Source organism: Tursiops truncatus, chromosome 7 (genome assembly GCF_011762595.2).
Source record: "Tursiops truncatus isolate mTurTru1 chromosome 7, mTurTru1.mat.Y, whole genome shotgun sequence".
Classification (NCBI taxonomy): Eukaryota; Metazoa; Chordata; class Mammalia; order Artiodactyla; family Delphinidae; genus Tursiops; species Tursiops truncatus.
The window spans coordinates 8,905,657-8,923,680 of NC_047040.1; the positions used below are offsets into that span (position 1 = coordinate 8,905,657).

At 42.7% G+C, this 18,024-nt stretch overlaps 1 protein-coding gene and 1 long non-coding RNA gene across 10 annotated transcripts in view; one reads left to right on the forward strand and one right to left on the reverse strand.

Moving 5' to 3' along the window:
* Positions 1–3,777: 3,777 nt before the first annotated feature.
* Positions 3,778–18,024, forward strand: part of LOC117312929 (uncharacterized) — a 29,962-nt gene continuing 15,715 nt past the window's right edge. Inside the window, exons 1-2 of the long non-coding RNA XR_012332953.1 lie at positions 3,778–3,895; positions 13,789–13,919. This is a non-coding gene — a long non-coding RNA (uncharacterized lncRNA). The remainder of the gene's footprint in view (positions 3,896–13,788; positions 13,920–18,024) is intronic.
* The window catches only part of SP100 (SP100 nuclear antigen), an 84,697-nt gene continuing 74,760 nt past the window's right edge, over positions 8,088–18,024 (reverse strand). For 8 of the 9 annotated variants that reach the window (XM_073807151.1, XM_073807147.1, XM_073807145.1 and 5 more), the window contains 4 exons: positions 17,126–17,268; positions 14,276–14,314; positions 9,990–10,098; positions 8,088–8,536 (listed from right to left, as the gene is read on the reverse strand). In XM_073807151.1, coding sequence (XP_073663252.1) covers positions 8,400–8,536; positions 9,990–10,098; positions 14,276–14,314; positions 17,126–17,268 — 428 coding nt within the window. In that variant the 3' untranslated portion in view covers positions 8,088–8,399. The remainder of the gene's footprint in view (positions 8,537–9,989; positions 10,099–14,275; positions 14,315–17,125; positions 17,269–18,024) is intronic. The other variant, XR_012332952.1, reaches the window with a different exon arrangement.

Below are 18,024 nucleotides of genomic sequence, written 5' to 3' on the forward strand. Positions count from 1 at the left end.
TATACTCCAGATGTAGCTTCTTCTTTGGGAACTTGGTAGAAATGCAAATTCTTTGGCCTCCACCCCAGACCTCCTGAGTCAGAACCTCTGGATGTGGGGCTCAGCAATCTGTGTTTTAAGAAGCCCTGCAGGTGACTCTGGTCCTCAAGTTTGAGGCCCGCTGGTGTAGACACTCACACGCATCTTGCCCCACTTGCTCTCCTAGGCAACTTCAACCTCTCGCAAGGCTTTGATGGCTTCAAATATCTTCAACCAAGATGTGCTTTCTGAGCTCTCAGCTCAATATACCTACCTGTCCACATGATGTCTCTATTTGGATATGTCACTGGGACCTCAAACTCAACATCTTAATAAACATTTATGTTTCAAGTTAAGTGGCATTTTCTCATTGGACTAGGTTTTTTTGGCCTGCCATCTCTGCCATTGCACTCTATTAGAATTCCTTTGTTTAAACTATGCCTTCTCTGCCACACCAGTGCTCGACGAGGGCAGGGACTGGGTCTGTCTAGCGATGGCTCACTTAGGATCATGACTAATATTTACTGAGTGAATGAATGGAAACTCTTATGTTCTCTATACCAGGGGTTATGGACTGAACTGAAATATTAGAACCCTAATCCCCAGTGTGGCTGTGTTTGGATATAGGGCTGATAGGAGGCAATAAAAGTTAAATGAGGTCATAGGAGTGGGACCTTAATCTGGCAGGACTAGTGGCCTTATAAGAAGAGGAAGAGACACCAGAGAGCTCTCTTGCTTTCTCTCCACGTTTATACAGAGGGAAGATCATGTGAAGACACAGTGAGAAGGTGGCCGTCTACAAGCCAGGAAGAGAGCTCTCACCAGAAACCAAACTTGCTGACACCTTGCTCATGGACTTCCAGCCTCTGAGACTGTGAGAAAATAAATGTCTGTTATTTAAGCCATCTAGTTGGTGGTGTTCTGTTACGGCAGCCCCAGCAGAGGTTGGGTTGACAAACGACGGCCCATGTGCCAAATCCAGCACACCACCTGTTTTTATAAATAAGGTTTTATTAGAACACAGTCATGCCATTCATTATGGTTGTCTCTGGCTGTTTTTGTGTCAGAACTGAGTAGTTGCTACAGAGAACTTCTGACCGGCATAGCCTAAAATATTTACTCTTTGGTCCTGTATAGAAAACATTTGCCCACCCTGATGTGTCTCCAGAAAGGCCAGATCCAGGTGCTGTTCTGTGCTATACTATGCTGAGCCCTCTAGGATGCCAGCCTGCCTGCGGGGACTTCATGTGGTCCCACAGCTAGCATAAACACACCTGAGCGAAAAAACAGTGTTATGGGGGAAAAACAACCTATTAGCTCGGAATTTATAAACAGGCTTTGGCATTTATTTGAACAAAGGAGGAGGAAAATGCTTACAACCAGAGATGGGGGGCCATCATGCCCCAGTTCCTTAACACATCGACTTACACATTCTATTTCATACATTGTCAAGAAAAATGAAGAGATTACCTGGGCATTCTTTTAATGCAGTGCTGGCTATGCAAATTTGATTGACCTTTTATGGCCTTGAATATTTTATAACTCTAAGAGGTAGACCTATAATAACAATAATGATTCTTATCTGAAAGCTTTGTAAATAATTCTTATCCATAGTCATACAAATGAATTTTGTCTGGGAGAGATGCAATTGATGACTCTCTGGTAGAAAAGATGATCTCAGAGAGTTTATGTCCCAGTAGGATATTAACCAGTTTTGTATATATTAGCAAATTCATTTCAGCGTTTCTTTGACATAAATCTCAGTTCTTCAAAATCTCTTTTGAACTAGTTTTAAATATTTTTCTGGTTCTCTCATTCATGAAATGAATTTAAAAAACCACTGACACGTGTTTGTTTTATATATGTATGAGAGTTGTAAATTCTTTTGAAAATTATAACATGAATACAACCTATTCCCCCTTCCATGGGTTGCTTTGGGGTCAGCTGGGAAGGAAGAACCTCATGACATGCAGGTAAGAAAGATGAGAGCTAGTGACACTTAGCAAGGGATGGGGCAGTGGAACGTTGTGGACCACTCTTAGCACTCTTCAGAAAGGTCATAAGGAAAGAGTAATGATAAACATCTGAAAGAGGTCACAGTATTTATCCACTAAAACATTGAGCATTTGTAAAGCATTCTTAATATTTGTGCTGGGGAGAAACACATTAAGGATTTCTTTGTTACTTGGGATTTTAACTTCCAGGATTTGTGACGTGAAGTTCTTTCGCTTATGGAGGCTGTTTTCCTCTTCACAAGGCTGGGAAACACTTAACTCCAGGCATGTTGCTCCTGCTGCAGATGCTTGCTTGTCCCCTGGCAGATGTTCTATGTGGATATAATTTCTGGGGCCAGAGCCACGATGCCACCTTAGTTATGGCTGTCCGTTTGAGAAGACCCATTCTGTTCTCTGCGTAGGACTCCTCATGAACACACGAAGATTTTCGTTCTGTCTGCCAACCGCACATTTCACAGAAAGAGTTTCCACTGGAGCATCACCTCTGGCACGGAGCCGCTTCTCCACCACCCATCACCTCCTGAACAATGGTCACACGCTGCACATTAACTCGCGTTAGACAGTACTTACGATACTGCAGGGATGGAGCCCTCCCCAAGACGGTGTCCACTTACAACAATCCACTTCTCGTCTCCCTGAAAAGACAACTGTCAGCTGTGGTTATGCTCACCTTAATACCCAGATTTTTCTTCTCTGTTCAAGAAGAACGCCACCATTGAGATTTCTCTTGCAGGAAGCATTCACAGAGTAGAAAATCCATAGGGCAAGCCAATGGAAGTCGGCAGGCTCTGTGCCGAGGTGGAGGCGGTCCTGATGAATATCCAGGCACCATTTCACTGCTCTGGGACTTCAGATACCCGCTGGTTCACTGTGTGAGTCCTCTGAGGGGTGCTCACTTCAGAGTGTTCCCAGCCCAAGGGGAAGGCATCCCTGTCCTTGAGGACTCCTAAGCCCAATGAAGGCCTCAGGGACCTAGGAAGATGGACAGCTCAGAAAGGGGATGGAAAAGAGTCAAAGACACAGGGCATCCTCACTATTTGAACTAAGACTTCTCTGTCTAGGTCATAAATCACTTATGGGCCTATGAACTGCCAAACAAGAAAACCATTATTTCACTCCCTTTTATTTAGAAGGAAATAATACCACTTCTAACCTTGATTTTGAGCTCTTTTCTTAGAGGGTTAAGAAGTGAATTCTACTTTTTCAGGAGAGACAACAGGATGAATTAGGAGAGGAAAAGGTTCAAGACATTTCTAAAGGGGACTGTGCAATAGCAATACTCAGCCACCAGAGGGCAGTGTAGACGTTCTGGAGGGTCTGGAGAGAGGAAAGGGGTACCGAGAGAAAGGACGGTAAAACGCAAATTTAAAGTTAAGTTTCGTCTGGTAAAGTTAGAATTAAAAACAAACAAACAAGCAAACAAAAACACCCGGTAGTAGAGTCTTTCCTTTCATTCTGCTCTGTGTGCTCCGGATGAAAACTGACACCGGCCGAAGGCTGCAGCCGATTCCTGGAGGACCCCAGGACATCAGGTCGCTGATTGCGGAGGTCTTGGGTCGGGGGTTAGGGAGAAGACGGTTGGGGGAGGGTGCTTCGGGAAAGTGAGTGGGTGGCTCCCAGCCGGGCTGAACTTGCGCCAGCAGCTGACTTCCAGTAAGGGAGCTTGTGCAAGAAGGAGAGCGAATCCAGGGCTGGCGGGGGAGTCCCCGCCCCGTTTTCCGTATCCGGTGTTTGCTGGAAGAAAACCGCTCCTGCCTGACCTTTTATTACCCAAGCTCTGCTTCCGTGGCTCGTCCTGTGACGCAGGAAGGGACTGGGTCCGAACAGGGTTCCTTCCTTTAGGGAAGAACGAGGTGCAAGAGGTAGGAATTCTTCCTCATTCTGAATTTCTTCACTTTTGTTTTCTGTTAAATCATTAAGGTTACCTGGTCACCTAGTTCACCGCAGGGTGTCGTGGAATTTAGGGAGAAGAGGAGTAGACCTCCTGGAAGGCTTGCTTAAAAGCTGGCACCCAGTGCTTTCTGCCACTGCTTGTTTGTAGATAGTCGAAACCAACAGAATAAGAAGCTCAGATGTGGCTCTGAGAAGTTTCTGGTATTGGTCAGGACCTGAGTGACCTGTAAGATCTCATTCTCCACTAGGCTGAGAATTTGCCTCCCCTCCACGCCATTTACTTTTCTGTCCCCAAATATGCTCAGCTCCAGTGTCCTGCCTCTCCAGAGAGCACCAGGTGACAACTTAGTTGGAATAATTAACACAAAGCTCCAGATTCAAATAATATGCGCCCCCTCCAGTTAGCAGTTTTAAAATTGTGGTAAAGGGTATATAACAATATTTATCATTTTAATCATTTGTAAGTGGATAATTTAGTGATATTAAATACATTCACAATGTTGTGTAACCATCACCACTATGTATTTCCAAAACTTTTTTGTCGTCCCCAACGTAAACTTTGTATGCATTAAAAAATAACTTCCTCATTCCCTGCACATACACCCCCTTACGCGGTCCTGTACCCTGTGTTCTACCTTTTGTTTCTATGAATTTGCCTATTCTCAGTTTCTCCTATAATTAGAATCATGCATTTGTCCTGTGTCTGGCTTATTAGCGTAATGTTTTCAAGGTCCATCCATGTAGTGGCGTATGCTAAAATTGTTATTCTTTTTTTATGGCTGAATAATGTTCCATTGTATGTATACACCACATTTATTTATCCACTCACCTGTTGGTGGACATGGGTTGTTTCCACTTTTTGGCTATTGTGAATAATGCTGCTATAAACATTGGTGTACAAATATCTGTTTGATTTCCTGCTTTCTTATGGATATATACCTAGGAGTGGAATTGCTAGGTTGTATGGTAGTTGCATGTTTAATTTTTTGAGGAGCTGCCCAGTTGTTTTCCCCAGCGGCCGTACCAGCAAAGCATGATGGTTCCAATTTCTCCACATCCTAACTAATGTTATTTCCTGTGTGTGTGTTTAAATTATTATTATTATTTTGCGGTGCGTGGGCCTCTCACTGTTGTGGCCTCTCCCGTTGCGGAGCACAGGCCCCGGACGCGCAGGCTCAGTGGCTATGGCTCACGGGCCCAGCCACTCCGCGGCATGTGGGATCTTCCCGCACCGGGGCACGAACCCGTGTCCCCTGCATCGGCAGGTGGACTCTCAACCACTGCGCCACCAGGGAAGCCCTAAATTATTATTTTTATTATAGCCATTCTAGTAAATATGAAGTGATATCTCACTGTGGTTTTGACTTACATTTCCATAATGACATGATGCTGAACATCTTTTCATTTGCTTATTGGCCTTTTGTGTATCTTCTTTGTTTGGAGAATGTCTACTCAATTCTTTTGCCCATTTTTTAAAAATGGAAGTATAGCTGATTTACAGTATTGTGTTACAGCAAAGTGATTTACAATATTGTGTACAGCAAAGTGATTCAGTTATATATATATATTTTTTTCAGGTTATTTTCCATTATAGGTTATTATAAGGTATTGAATATAGTTCCCTGTGTTATACAGTAAATCCTTGTTGCTTATCTGTTTTATGTACAGTAGTTTGTATCTGTTAATCCCAAACTCCTAATTTATCCCACCCCGGTCTTCCCATTCCCCTTTGGTAACCATAAGTTTGTTTCCTATGTCTGTGAATCTGTTTTTGTTTTGTATATAGATTCATTTGTATTACTTTTTGGATTCCATATATAAGTTATATAATATTTGTCTTTCTCTATCTGACTTACTTCACTTAGTATGACAGTCTCTAAGTCCATCCATGTTGCTGCATTCTTTTCTATGGCTGAGTAATATTCCACTGTCTATATGTACCACGTCTTCTTAAACCAATTGTCTGTTGATACTTGACCCATTTTTGAATTGAGTTGTTTGCAGACCTTCAGGAAGTCTTTACACATTCTGAATATTAATCCCTTATCAGATATATGGTTTCTAAATATTTTTCCCCATTCTGTAGGTTGTCTTTTCACTTTCTTTGATTCTTCTAATTTTATTTATTTATTTATTTATTTTTTAAATTTTTAGTTATGTTTTGATTTTCCCTAAAAACTGACATATCATTGAGACTATACTGATGTTGACAGACCAGGGTTATAAATATATTTATGGGAAAAATTGTTGCATTAACTAAACAAGCTCTTGCACCAGGAACAGCCCCTGGGCATTTATATTCGACTTCTGCTACATTTCCAGGGGCAGGCCACCCTGATATGGCATGTTCATGAAAAGTAAGTAGCACTGAATACTGGCAAGTCCCCATATAACCTCTGCAGAAACGTTATATGGAAGGCATTTCTTCTGGGACTAGTAAGAACTTGCTGTTATTTACAGTAGCATGTTTCTTTCCTATTTTCATTTTTCCAAACTTTGAGTATTTGACAGTGCTTTTCTTTTTTGTTTTTAAAATTTTTGAATTTTATTTTATTAATTTTTTTATACAGCAGGTTCTTATTAGTCATCAGTTTTATACACATCAGTGTATACATGTCAATCCCAATCGCCCAATTCATCACACCACCACCCCTACCCCCGCGCCGCTTTCCCCCCTTGGTGTCCATATGTTTGTTCTCTACATCTGTGTCTCAACTTCTGCCCTGAAAACCAGTTCATCTGTACCATTTTTCTAGGTTCCACATACATGTGTTAATATACTATATTTGTTTTTCTCTTTCTGACTTACTTCACTCTGTATGACGGTCTCTAGATCCATCCACGTCTCAACAAACGACCCAGTTTCGTTCCTTTTTATGGCTAATATTCCATTGTATATATGTACCACTTCTTCTTTATCCATTCGTCTGTCGATGGGCATTTAGGTTGCTTCCATGACCTGGCTATTGTAAATAGTGCTGCAATGAACATTGGGGTGCATGTGTCTTTTTGAATTATGGTTTTCTCTGGGTATATGCCCAGTAGTGGGATTGCTGGATCATATGGTAATTCTATTTTTAGTTTTTTAAGGAACCTCCATACTGTTCTCCTTAGTGGCTGTATCAATTTACATCCCCACCGACAGTGCAAGAGGGTTCCCTTTTCTCCACACCCTCCCCAGCATTTGTTGTTTGTAGATTTTCTGATGATGCCCATTCTAACTGGTGTGAGGTGATGCCTCATTGTAGTTTTGATTTGCATTTCTCTAATAACTTGTGATGTTGAGAAGCTTTTCATGTGCTTCTTGGCCATCTGTCTGTCTTCTTTGGAGAAATGTCTGTTTAGGTCTTCTGCCCATTTTGGATTGGGTTGTTTGTTTCTTTAATATTGAGCTGCATGAGCTGTTTATATATTTTGGAGATTAATCCTTTGTCTAGGGCACATAACTTTTTGTGCCCTAAAAAGGAGGTAAACAGCCTCATACCTCATCAGAACTTGGAACACGAGGAGAGTGTGTCATGATAACCTCTGGGAGATAAGGTGGTGAGTAGGAAATGGCCTTGTAGCAGCTGCTCAGAAGCTTCCCAGACTCTCATGTTCTGGAAGGATCATAGGGCATTCTCAAGACTTAGATCAGCTACAGACAAGTCTTGCCTATGTGGCCTATGTGGAAACATGCAAGGTCACCAGGATGCCATGGCAGAGTCATTCCCCAACAGAACCAAGAACTGTCAGAGGTGAGGAATGCTCCCATCAGCTGTACCATTTATGATTGTACAAACTGAAAGTTAGAAATGCTGTGCATCTACTATGGGCTTCCTGATGCCACTGGGTGTGAGGCCAAAAAGGATGCTATCCAGTATTCAGTAAGGTAATCAGTGACCAGAATGTATGTCACTATATCTTTCTATAATAGGCAATAATCAGTAATAAAATACATTGGGAAAAAGGTCACTTTCAAAATGACAAAAAAGTATTAAATACCTGAGAGTAAAATAAGAAATGACTAAGTCCTGTGTGGGGAGGAGAAAGGAAGAGAAAACTTTACTTAAGAACCTAATAAAAGATTCAAGGAAACGGAAGCACATAATATGATCCTTTATAGAAAGACCTGATATTTTCTTTTGCGAATTTCACCCCAGATTACTCAATAAGATAATCTGAAGTTTAAGATTTTTATTTAGAAAAGTAAATAAGCAGGAATGTCAGTAAAAAAAAGTTTGAAAAGGAAGTGTGTTATTCACACAGCAACAGGAAGTTGGTCAGTGGGGCCACAGGTACAACATCATGTAGCAGTGGAGACTCTGAAGGGGGAACTAGAAACGGGCTACATTTAAAAGATCAGCTCAAACCGACTGCTGTTTGTACTTGGGCACCGACAGCAGTTTGCCTTGGGCACCATTCCTCCTGCCCCCTGCAAGATGGTGCTTCTTCTCTTGTGTAAACAGAAAGGAGGAGGCTTAGGTTTACATTTCAACTCACTAACTTCTCTTTACTCAGCATCAGCTTCTTCAGGACCTCAGATTGCTGATCACATGGTTGGCTTTCTGGGCACCTTTCCTGAAGATCCTTTATCTTGCAGAAGGTGCAGCTCCATGGGTTCCTGAGAGGTCGGATATAAGGTCAGCAAAGGCAGTTTCTCTGTGAATCAACCATTGTTTCTATAGCTGTTAAAGTCCTCTGTTCAGGAATGACTGGTAGTTTCCACCTGTATTCAACTTCTCTCTGACACCCCTCTGCACTAGAGCCCCATTTGGGCTCAACTGCCGAAGACAGCCCTCCCATCAATAACTGTAGAAGGCTAAGTAAGGTGCCATGGTGCATAAGGACACTCATTCACTTCAAAACTTAGGTTCTCATCTGAGCCACTGTGAGTTTGGTAATGAATTCTGCCTGCCTGAAACGAGAAGGGGAAATTGGTACCTTAAGTACTGGAGTCTTGGGCCTCAATGAGACATCAACTCAGTAAAAATCAGGAAAACAGCCCTTCTTCTCAACTTTGCTGAATAAGCACAGAGCATAAGCCATAGGCATCGTTTTTTCTGGCATTGTCATCTCTGTGTCTAGCATCTGTGATGCAGAAACTTCTTGGAAAGGAAATTACCGATAGAGTGACAGGTATCTTCCATTTGCCCCTAGATCTCCACTACCAGGTTCTCTGTGCTGGGGAGCTCTCAATTCTCAATAATCTGAGACCTGGATACAGTGATCCATCCTAGAGATGTCATTTAACCTCTCTCCTTGGCCACCCCAGTGCTTGTTCAAGGGGCAAGCATTACAGTGTCCACAGTGCAGGGGTGGGGACTCTACACGAGCTCAAAAAAACGTGGGGCTTTCTGCCTCTGCAGATTGCCCAACTGCAGAGGTTTACGCTGAATCCTGCGGTGACACATTCTCTGGGACTTACATAGGAGCAGATGAATTACACTAGACTCCTCCCATTATGGAGGGACAGTGCTCTATCCTCATAGGAACAGACATAATCCTGGTAGAGATCATCCTTGGCCACAGCAATTCTACCACTTCTAGAATGCCTTATCAATCTACGTGTTAGCTCACATATCATCACATCTGACCGAAGATACACTTTACAACAAAGGAAATGCAGCAGTGGACTCATACCCGCAGAATTCAGGGATCTTATCATGTACCCTGTGATTCAGGGTCAGATGACTTGATAGACTGCCGTGATCACCTTCTGAAGGCTCATCACAGTCCCAGCTTTGTCAGCTATGTGATGTTCCCATAGCAGGTGGTATATGTGTTAAACCAGCAGCTAATGTATGGCATCATAACCCCATCAAAGTGCATGGGTGTGGGAACCACCTGAGGGACGTGGGGGTTACTTCTCTATTATACCTAATCACCACTTGAAGAGTTTTCTTCTCATTAATCTACTGCTGCCAGCACTGTTCTTATTTCTGGATCCTGATGCTTAAGGACTCTTCTTCTGAATCAAGACACATACAACCAGAGAAAATTGCAGGCTGAGTGTGCATGGTGGGAGGAGCTGTACCACAGGAAGGAAGGGCAGGAGGGGGCCAAGTCTCACTAATCTGTCAGCATCTTTAGGTGGGATGTGGCATTTCTCATGAAAGAACCTCGAACAAGTATTACAGGAGAACAGCGCGGTCTTTCTACGGCATACCTCGCATTCATTTGAGTTTTCTGGCTAGAAGGGGAGATAATATAGACATCACTGGGATCAGTGAGACCCTAGATAGTCGACACATTGGTACTCTAGAACACACAGCATTTACTTGTACCAAGGTGATACTTGTAAACCTTTCTCCTCAAAATAGTAAGGAACAATACTGAGTGGAGATTTAGAAGAAGACATGCTGGTTTGCAGTGAAGCTCAGGAGGAAGTGGCTGTGTGTTAGACCTTTAAAGTTTTCTTTATAAAGACAGAGATTCTGACACAGGAAGGCTTGTAACAGCAACAAAATAGGATCAATTAAAGATAATCTGAGAAATTTATTATTCTGCAGGCAAAACCTAACTCAGGAATACAGTGTCTTATCTAGTTGTCTACCATGCATCATCTAAATTGCCTCATTGAAGAGTGATTTACTGACAATTTAATATGACAGAATAAACATCTGAGATATCCCTGCATCCCATTTTCTTGGCCGTAAGTTCTCCATGAGTTGAAGGGCCTGGGGATGAGTTTCTGGTCTATGGATTTTGTGCCTAGAGGGCCCCTGAGCCTGTGACAGTGCCTCTGGTTGGAAAGACCATGGGCACAGATAACCCGGTGGATGCCAGGGATGACAGAGCTCTTTGACTCTGGGAGCCTAGGGGAAGCTGTCCTATGACTTAGCTTGGCGAGTAAGGTGTGGAGGTGCCATGTCTCAATGGCTAGGGAGTGTGGTAATGGCAACCACTGGAGTTGAAGGCCAAGGCTTTACCCTAATTTTCTGAGCCCGTGGAAACCTGGTGCTTTGTCCTGTATAAGGAAGATGGATGGGGCCACAAAATTAATTGGTGCTGGATTTTTCATCAATCTCAATATGTGGGACCTTTAGCCAGATTTTATTTCATTTGTGAAGTTAAAAATTTGACAGTGTTTGCATCTAAGTATCGTGGAGTAACAAACACACGTTAAAACAACAGAATTTATAGACCAAAATAAGAATTGTTCAAGGAATGAGCCCATTGGTGGGCAAGGGGAATTACATTTTTTCCTTTTCTTTTTGGTGTTAATCTATGTGGCAATAACATGGGAATCCCTATATACTACAATTTCTATGTATGAGGGTCGTGTGTCTGTGCTGGAGAAATGGCCAAAGGATGGGCACCTGGCCCCTCTCCTGGGCCACCTGAGTGCAAAGAGAACCATGTGGTGAGGAAACATTTCATCCAAGGGGTAGCAGCTCTTCATCATAGATGAAGCTATCCTTTCTACACCATGGGCTGGAAGAAGGAATTCACATCCTTGTGTGACAATCTGCATACAAAACAATGCATAGACTTGGGGACTGGCCCACCCAGTGATGGGTAGCTGGGATTTTGGTGGGTGGTGAGGAAATGGGGAGGTGGCAGGGAGTGCCATTCCGCCTCTTCCTTCTAGAAACACTCTTTATGCTTCGTTCCATGACACTCCATTCTCTTAGATTTTTTCCTAGCACTTTGCTTCTTTTTTTAAGCTTCCTCACTTGGAAAGTTGGAATTCTGTAGGGCTCTGCCCCATGTTCCCTGCTCATTTTACTCTCCTAGATGGCCACGACTACTCCCGTGACCACACCTACCACATTTGTCCCTAGGCTTTAAGATCTGTGTCTCTGGTCTCTTTGTGAGTCCCTGAGCATCCAAACTCTACTTTCCATCATCTCCAATTAGATGTCTATCATCATGTCTAAAACCCATATTGCCCCCAAACCACAGTCCTTGACTTCCTGTCTTGAATCTGCTCCTCTTTCAGTGCCCCCCTCATCTCACTAAGCACCCCACCATCCACCCAGGAGCCTGGAAGTGAACACAGATTCCTCCCTTTCCTCACCCCAGACATCCAGCCCATCACCAGTCCTGCTGTCATTTTTAAATATCTCATCTCATTCTTAGTGCTTCTGTGAGGTCCATTGCTTACAAGAATGCAGAGCCCCTACTTATAATACAATATTATGAGCCAAAGCAAGATGTCCTGCTATTTCCAAATCATAACAGAATATCATCCCTGAGCCCAGTGAGCTGAGGTGAATTGGAACACACCTCAATTTGTAAATTCTTTTCATCTATAAATTCAATATAAGAAGAAGAGACACAAAACTCACACATGGGAGGAAATTCTAGGCCGTAAGCTGTATCTCGTGCATGTGCTCCCTTTCAGTAGGAGAGCTCGAGGAATGGCCTGTTAGGGACATCCTTGGGGACATCCCCACATAGACTTGAGTGGCCCTGGCATGGGGCCATGTAACCGCTTTTCCTTTTTCTCATCCTAATGGATGCTGACCACTATTTTTAGGCTACTGGCTCAGGGTTTCTTATGCCATTTTGGTCCTGAGAGGACACAAATGGCAGAAGCCAAGGGGCTGGGAAAGGAAGAGAGGCTCTGGAGAGACCCTCTGAGAACTGAGGTGGTCACACCTTAATAGCTGTAAGCGCAGAGGGAACAGAGAGAGGGCGCCTGTGATAAAGGGTGGGAGACGGTCAACTCAATTGATTAACCCAGACTGAATTACCCTTGACTCCCTAGGACTGGGCAGAAACATTTGGCCTTAATAGCATCTCTTTCTTCAGAAAACCCAGTGGATGCAGAGCTTAGTTACTGAGTCTTTAGCATAAAGTCAGTTGAGCTGGTAGCCCCAGAAACCAGCTTTGTGAAGACCTCGACTTCCTGGTTTGACTGAGATGACCAAGGTCACTGCTGTTGGAAGTCAGGAAAATGGAAGTTTTTCTATTTCCTTTTTTCACTTCACATGTTCTCTCTCACACCCTGTCTTGGAGAGGAAGACATCAACTATCTGACTGCCTTCCCTGAAATCCACACAGCATAGAAACCACTGGTCCATGAACTTCACATGCTACTTTGAAGGAGAGAGAATTTGCCTTCATAGATGGAACTGCAGTCTGCAAAGCCCCTCTGTTGGGGCCAAAGGGCCTCTACACAAAGGAAAGAGCTTTCCAGGTCAGCAGCCTCTCCCACAGGGCACATCTGCTTCCCAATCACTCTATTCTCTAAAGGATCATCTCCATAAAGGAAATAAAGTTTCCCTTGAAAAAGGACTTAGCATAAGTGTGTGTGTGCATGTGAAGGAGAGGTTTTGTTTTTTTGCTTTACCAGGTGACATATGGCTATATATCCGTTCCAAAGGGGGATTCTACATTAGGTCTATAATAGGTTAGCTAGAGTGACCATGAGATGTTTCCATTTTGCTCAATTCTTATTTCATTAAAGCTAGAACCCAGAAAAACCAATGAAAATAAAATCAGTGTTGCAAAAGCAATAGTCATTAAATGTACTTTTTTGTGCCTTTCAAAATCATACTTTTCCAGCTCCAACTCCATCTTTTATGTCTAATTTTAAGATAGTATGCCCTCTGTAATGGCCTATATGGGAAAAGAATCTTAAAAAAAAGAGTGGATATATGCATGTGTATAACTGATTAACTTTGCTGTACACCTGAAACTAACACAACATTGTAAATCAACTATACTCCAAAAAAAAAAAAAAAAAAGTATAGTAAGAGTTCCATTCCGAGAGTGCCTTTGTAATTCCAGCAAAGTTAGCCTAGGTACCCAACTAACACAATCGGCTATACAGTACTGTACTGTAATAGGTTTATAATACTTTTCACACAAATAATACATAAAAAGCAAACACAAAAAGTAAAGAAAACATTTTTTTTTTTTTTTTTTGCAGTAAAGTACACAAAAGCACAGCCACTTGTAGAGGATGCGCGCACGTTACAATGTACACCAGACACGGGAACTAACTTAAGTGATTGGACGTGCGAACGCACGTTCGCATTTTTGAAAGCTCGCAACTTGAAGGTTCGTATGTTGGGGACTTACCGTATGCCATTCACATATTTTTCTAAAACAAATGTACAAGGTCAGTTCTGCCTCATTATATATTTTTAAGGATTACCCCTGCTCCTCTATCTCAAATGTTTTAATGCTCAAAGAAGTCCTGGCCGCACACGCTGAAATGTTTGGAAGTAGCAAGTGTAAAAAGCATATTATAAAATTATATAAAAAAACCATATTATATAAAAAAACCAAAATTATATAAAAAAACCATATTATAAAATCAAGTTTCAACATAATTGGTTAATTTAGAAACCATAAAATAAAGCCAGAGAGATGGAAAGTCAACAATGTGGTAGATGAGACATGGCCAGAAGGTCCTTTTTTCTTTTTCTTGGTGGGTCTCGTAGAAATCCTTCCTGAAAGAAAAATGAGATTCATGCTGTGATGGGTCCTTGTTTCTACTTTGTGAGATCGGTAATTCCACTACCTTCCCCTCATGTCCCATTATCAACATAAACTCAAGGGGCCTTCATGGAAAATAACCTTCCTCTCCAAGTCTGTAACATGGTGCTCTCTGTTATCCAGACTCAGCTTTAAAGCCAGCTTTAAAAACTGCATCCTCTCTCTTGCTCTCCTTAGAAAGTTTTGCCAGATTTTCCTTTACAACCGCGTCTACACCCACCACTTCCTTTCCATTCTCCCAGTACCCCTCTAGCTTTTATCTTTATACCTTGCGTGCTATAGCTCCATTGGCACACACCTGGTGAGTGATTGACAGCTGGCAGACCCCATCAGTGGCCTTGGACACACAAAGGTATCCAGGCCTTCGGGGAGACAAGTGGGAAAACCTGGCATATAGTGGGGTAAGGATGATAAAGTGTAAACTGTGCTCTCATGGAGTATTTTGGGATCCAGAGATGGGTGAGTATAGTAGGCTAAATAATGCTCCCCCGACTCATGAATTTGTTCTAATCCCCCGACCCATGAATGTGTCAACTTACATGGTAAAAAGAACTTTACTAATGTAATTAAATGAAGGAGCTTGAAATGGAAGATGATTCTGATTATCTGGGTAGGGCCAATGTAATCGCAAGGGTCCATACAAGAGTGGGTAGGAGGGTCAGAGTGAGTAGTAGGAGATGTGTTGACAGAAGAAGAGGTTGGAGTGATGTGAGGAAGGGGCCACGAGCCAGGAAATGAAGGCTGCTTCCAGAAGCTGAAAAAGGGGAGGAACACATTCTCCCTGGAAGGCTCCAGAAGGAACCACCCCTGCCGACGCCTTGACTTGAGTCCAGTGAAACTGATTTCATACTTCTGGTCTCTAGGACTGTAAGATAATAGATTTACATGGTTTCAAGGCACTGAGTTTGTGGGAATTTTTTATAGCAGCAATAGGAAACAAATTCAGTGAATTTTAAAGGACTTCAGCACAGAGTGTGCTGTTTGAGCTGGGCCTTGCAGGTCGAATGGGGTGGATCAGGCAGAAAGGTGATGAAGGTCATTTGAGGTCTCCATGGGTTAAAGCACTCTACCCTCTTATCCATCTTGCATTCCTTGATCAGATTCATACCTCTAAAACACTCTTTCAACTTTGTCAGTCCCTAACCCAAACATCCAACAATTCCTCCATGATTAAATGAAGGGTTCAGCCTCCTTTCTGGGGCCGCAGGACCTCCACAATCAGCCCAGCTCATGTATTGAGTCTTATAACCCACAACTTCTTGACACTCCTGGGGAGGATTTTCATGCCATCCTTTCTATATAGAATTCCTTATTATGACATTTTTGCTTGTCAGAACTATTCTTCTTTTAAGACCCAGCTCAGTGCAAACTGTTCCATGAAACTGTCCTCAACCTCAAAGACAGAAATGAACTTCCCTCCCCTAAGCTTCTGCATCTCTTCCTGCCAGAGAATCTCATTATGGCATCTATGAGCTGTGCAATCCTATGTTTATAAACGTGCAGCCTTCCTCCTGGTTAGGGGCTGGGGGCCACACCTTACAGTCCCTGTGGCTTTAGATGTATTCAATAAATATTTGCTCATCATTAGAGTGGCACAAGGAAGGACCATCTGGGGCACATGACAGAGTCAGAAGGCATGGGTTCATCTGTGACAGAGACCCGGCCCGTTTTGTCCACATCAGGGGGCCGAGATGAGAACCAAAGGGATATTTTTTTTTTTTGCGGTACGCGGGCCTCTCACTGTTGTGGCCTCTCCCGTTGCGGAGCACAGGCTCCGGACGCGCAGGCTCAGCGGCCATGGCTCACGGGCCCAGCCGTTCCGCGGCATGTGGGATCTTCCCGGACCGGGGCACGAACCCGCGCCCCTGCATCGGCAGGCAGACTCTCAACCACTGCGCCACCAGGGAAGCCCCAAAGAGATATTTTTAAATTCATTTAAAAATATTATTTTTCAAGAATGAATTTCAGGTGGCTATCCAGAAAACACTCATTCTGATATATTATTTTCAGACACATAGTTCTATTATTGTTACTTTCAACATTGGCCCCCTCCAAAAGTCTAAGACCCTCCCACGCCAAATTTAGTTTACTTTCCTGTGACCAAATTACCCAGTGGCAATTATTAGTGGCAGTGCCAAGGCCATAATTTACTGTCCTACCTTCAACAATGTAAGAGTTTGAATACTATTCAGCCATAAAAAAGAACAAAATGTTGTCATTTGCAGCAACATGGATGGACTTGGAGGGCATTACATTAAGTGAAATATGTCAGATGGAGAAAGACAAATATTGTACGATATCACTTATATGTGGAATGTAAAAAATATAACAAACTAGTGAATATAACATAAAAGAAGCTGACTCATAGAGAACAAACTAGTGGTTACCAGTGTGGAGGCGGGGAGAGGCAACATAGAGGTGGAGGAGTGGAGGTATAAACTATTGGGTGTAGGATAGGCTCAAGGATGTATTGTACAACATACAGCCAATATTTTGTAATAACTGTTAACTGTAAGTGGAAAGTAGCCTTTAAAAATTGTATAAAAATTAAAAAAAATTTTTTAAGTGTAAGAGTTTATGCACTTAGAGGATTAAGCTGTAATGTAAGCCAGCAAATATAACAGCCACATGGAATGTTAGTGATAATATGCGCATGTGACCCAGGCAAGGGGCGTCATGATGGTTTTCTGGAAATTCTGCTAAAGCTGGAAGTTGATGACTTGTGGCACTAAATCCTTGATTGTAGCACTTTGTCACTAGAATACCTGAATCAAGGTTTTCAGGGGCCATCCCCCGCAGCGCACACTCAGCTTCCAGTTCTTGGACGCTTCGTGGTTTCCTTCAATTTCAAATTCCCTGAGGGTGAACCAATTTCCATGTGCATCCCGTATACACTTCTCCGAGGTGCCTGTGAGACCAAGACAAGCTGAGCTCCCTTTGTGGCCAGGGTGTGCCCCCAACTGTGAATACCCCAGAACCTGACCTCCCGCCACGTGAATCTGGGCTACTCGTTTTGGGTTCATAATCTACAGCAGGATAGCTGAGTCCCCTCTCTGGGGCTCTACAGCCGTCCGAAAGGGGAGGGCAGGAGCAGACTTCCTGCCCTGTGTGCATACTCTGACCCTCATGCAATGAGAAGGACAGTGATTACTACCAACATTTACTTTAAAAAAATATTTCACTATATTCAAAAGAGAAAAAAATGGAGGACTCTGAAGAATAGGCAAGATTCTTTCCCTTCCCTTCTCTGAGACCCGGGATAGAGCCAGGCTGAGTTTCTGAGGCAGCAGATGAGGTCACACATGGGGCAGTGTGGCAACTGTCACCACAGCCATGTCTGCCTTGTCCTGTACAAAAGTTGATCAGCCAGTGAATGGCAATCAATTATTGCAATAATATTTTGGGCTCATAGCTATTTTTTGTTAAAAGCAATTGTAGAAATGTTATCAAGTGGGAAAAGTTAAATTATATATATGCTATACAATCATGGGGAAAGCATTTATACTTCTCGGTACCTAAAGCACCGTATTTTGGGAGGAGGGAATCAATTATGGTAGATGAACATTTGTACTGTACTTTAACAGTTGTAATTTGCAAACTTTTCTGTTATCTTGTTTTTTTCTCATAATAATATGGTGAGGAAAGTTTTATTATTATTTCCATT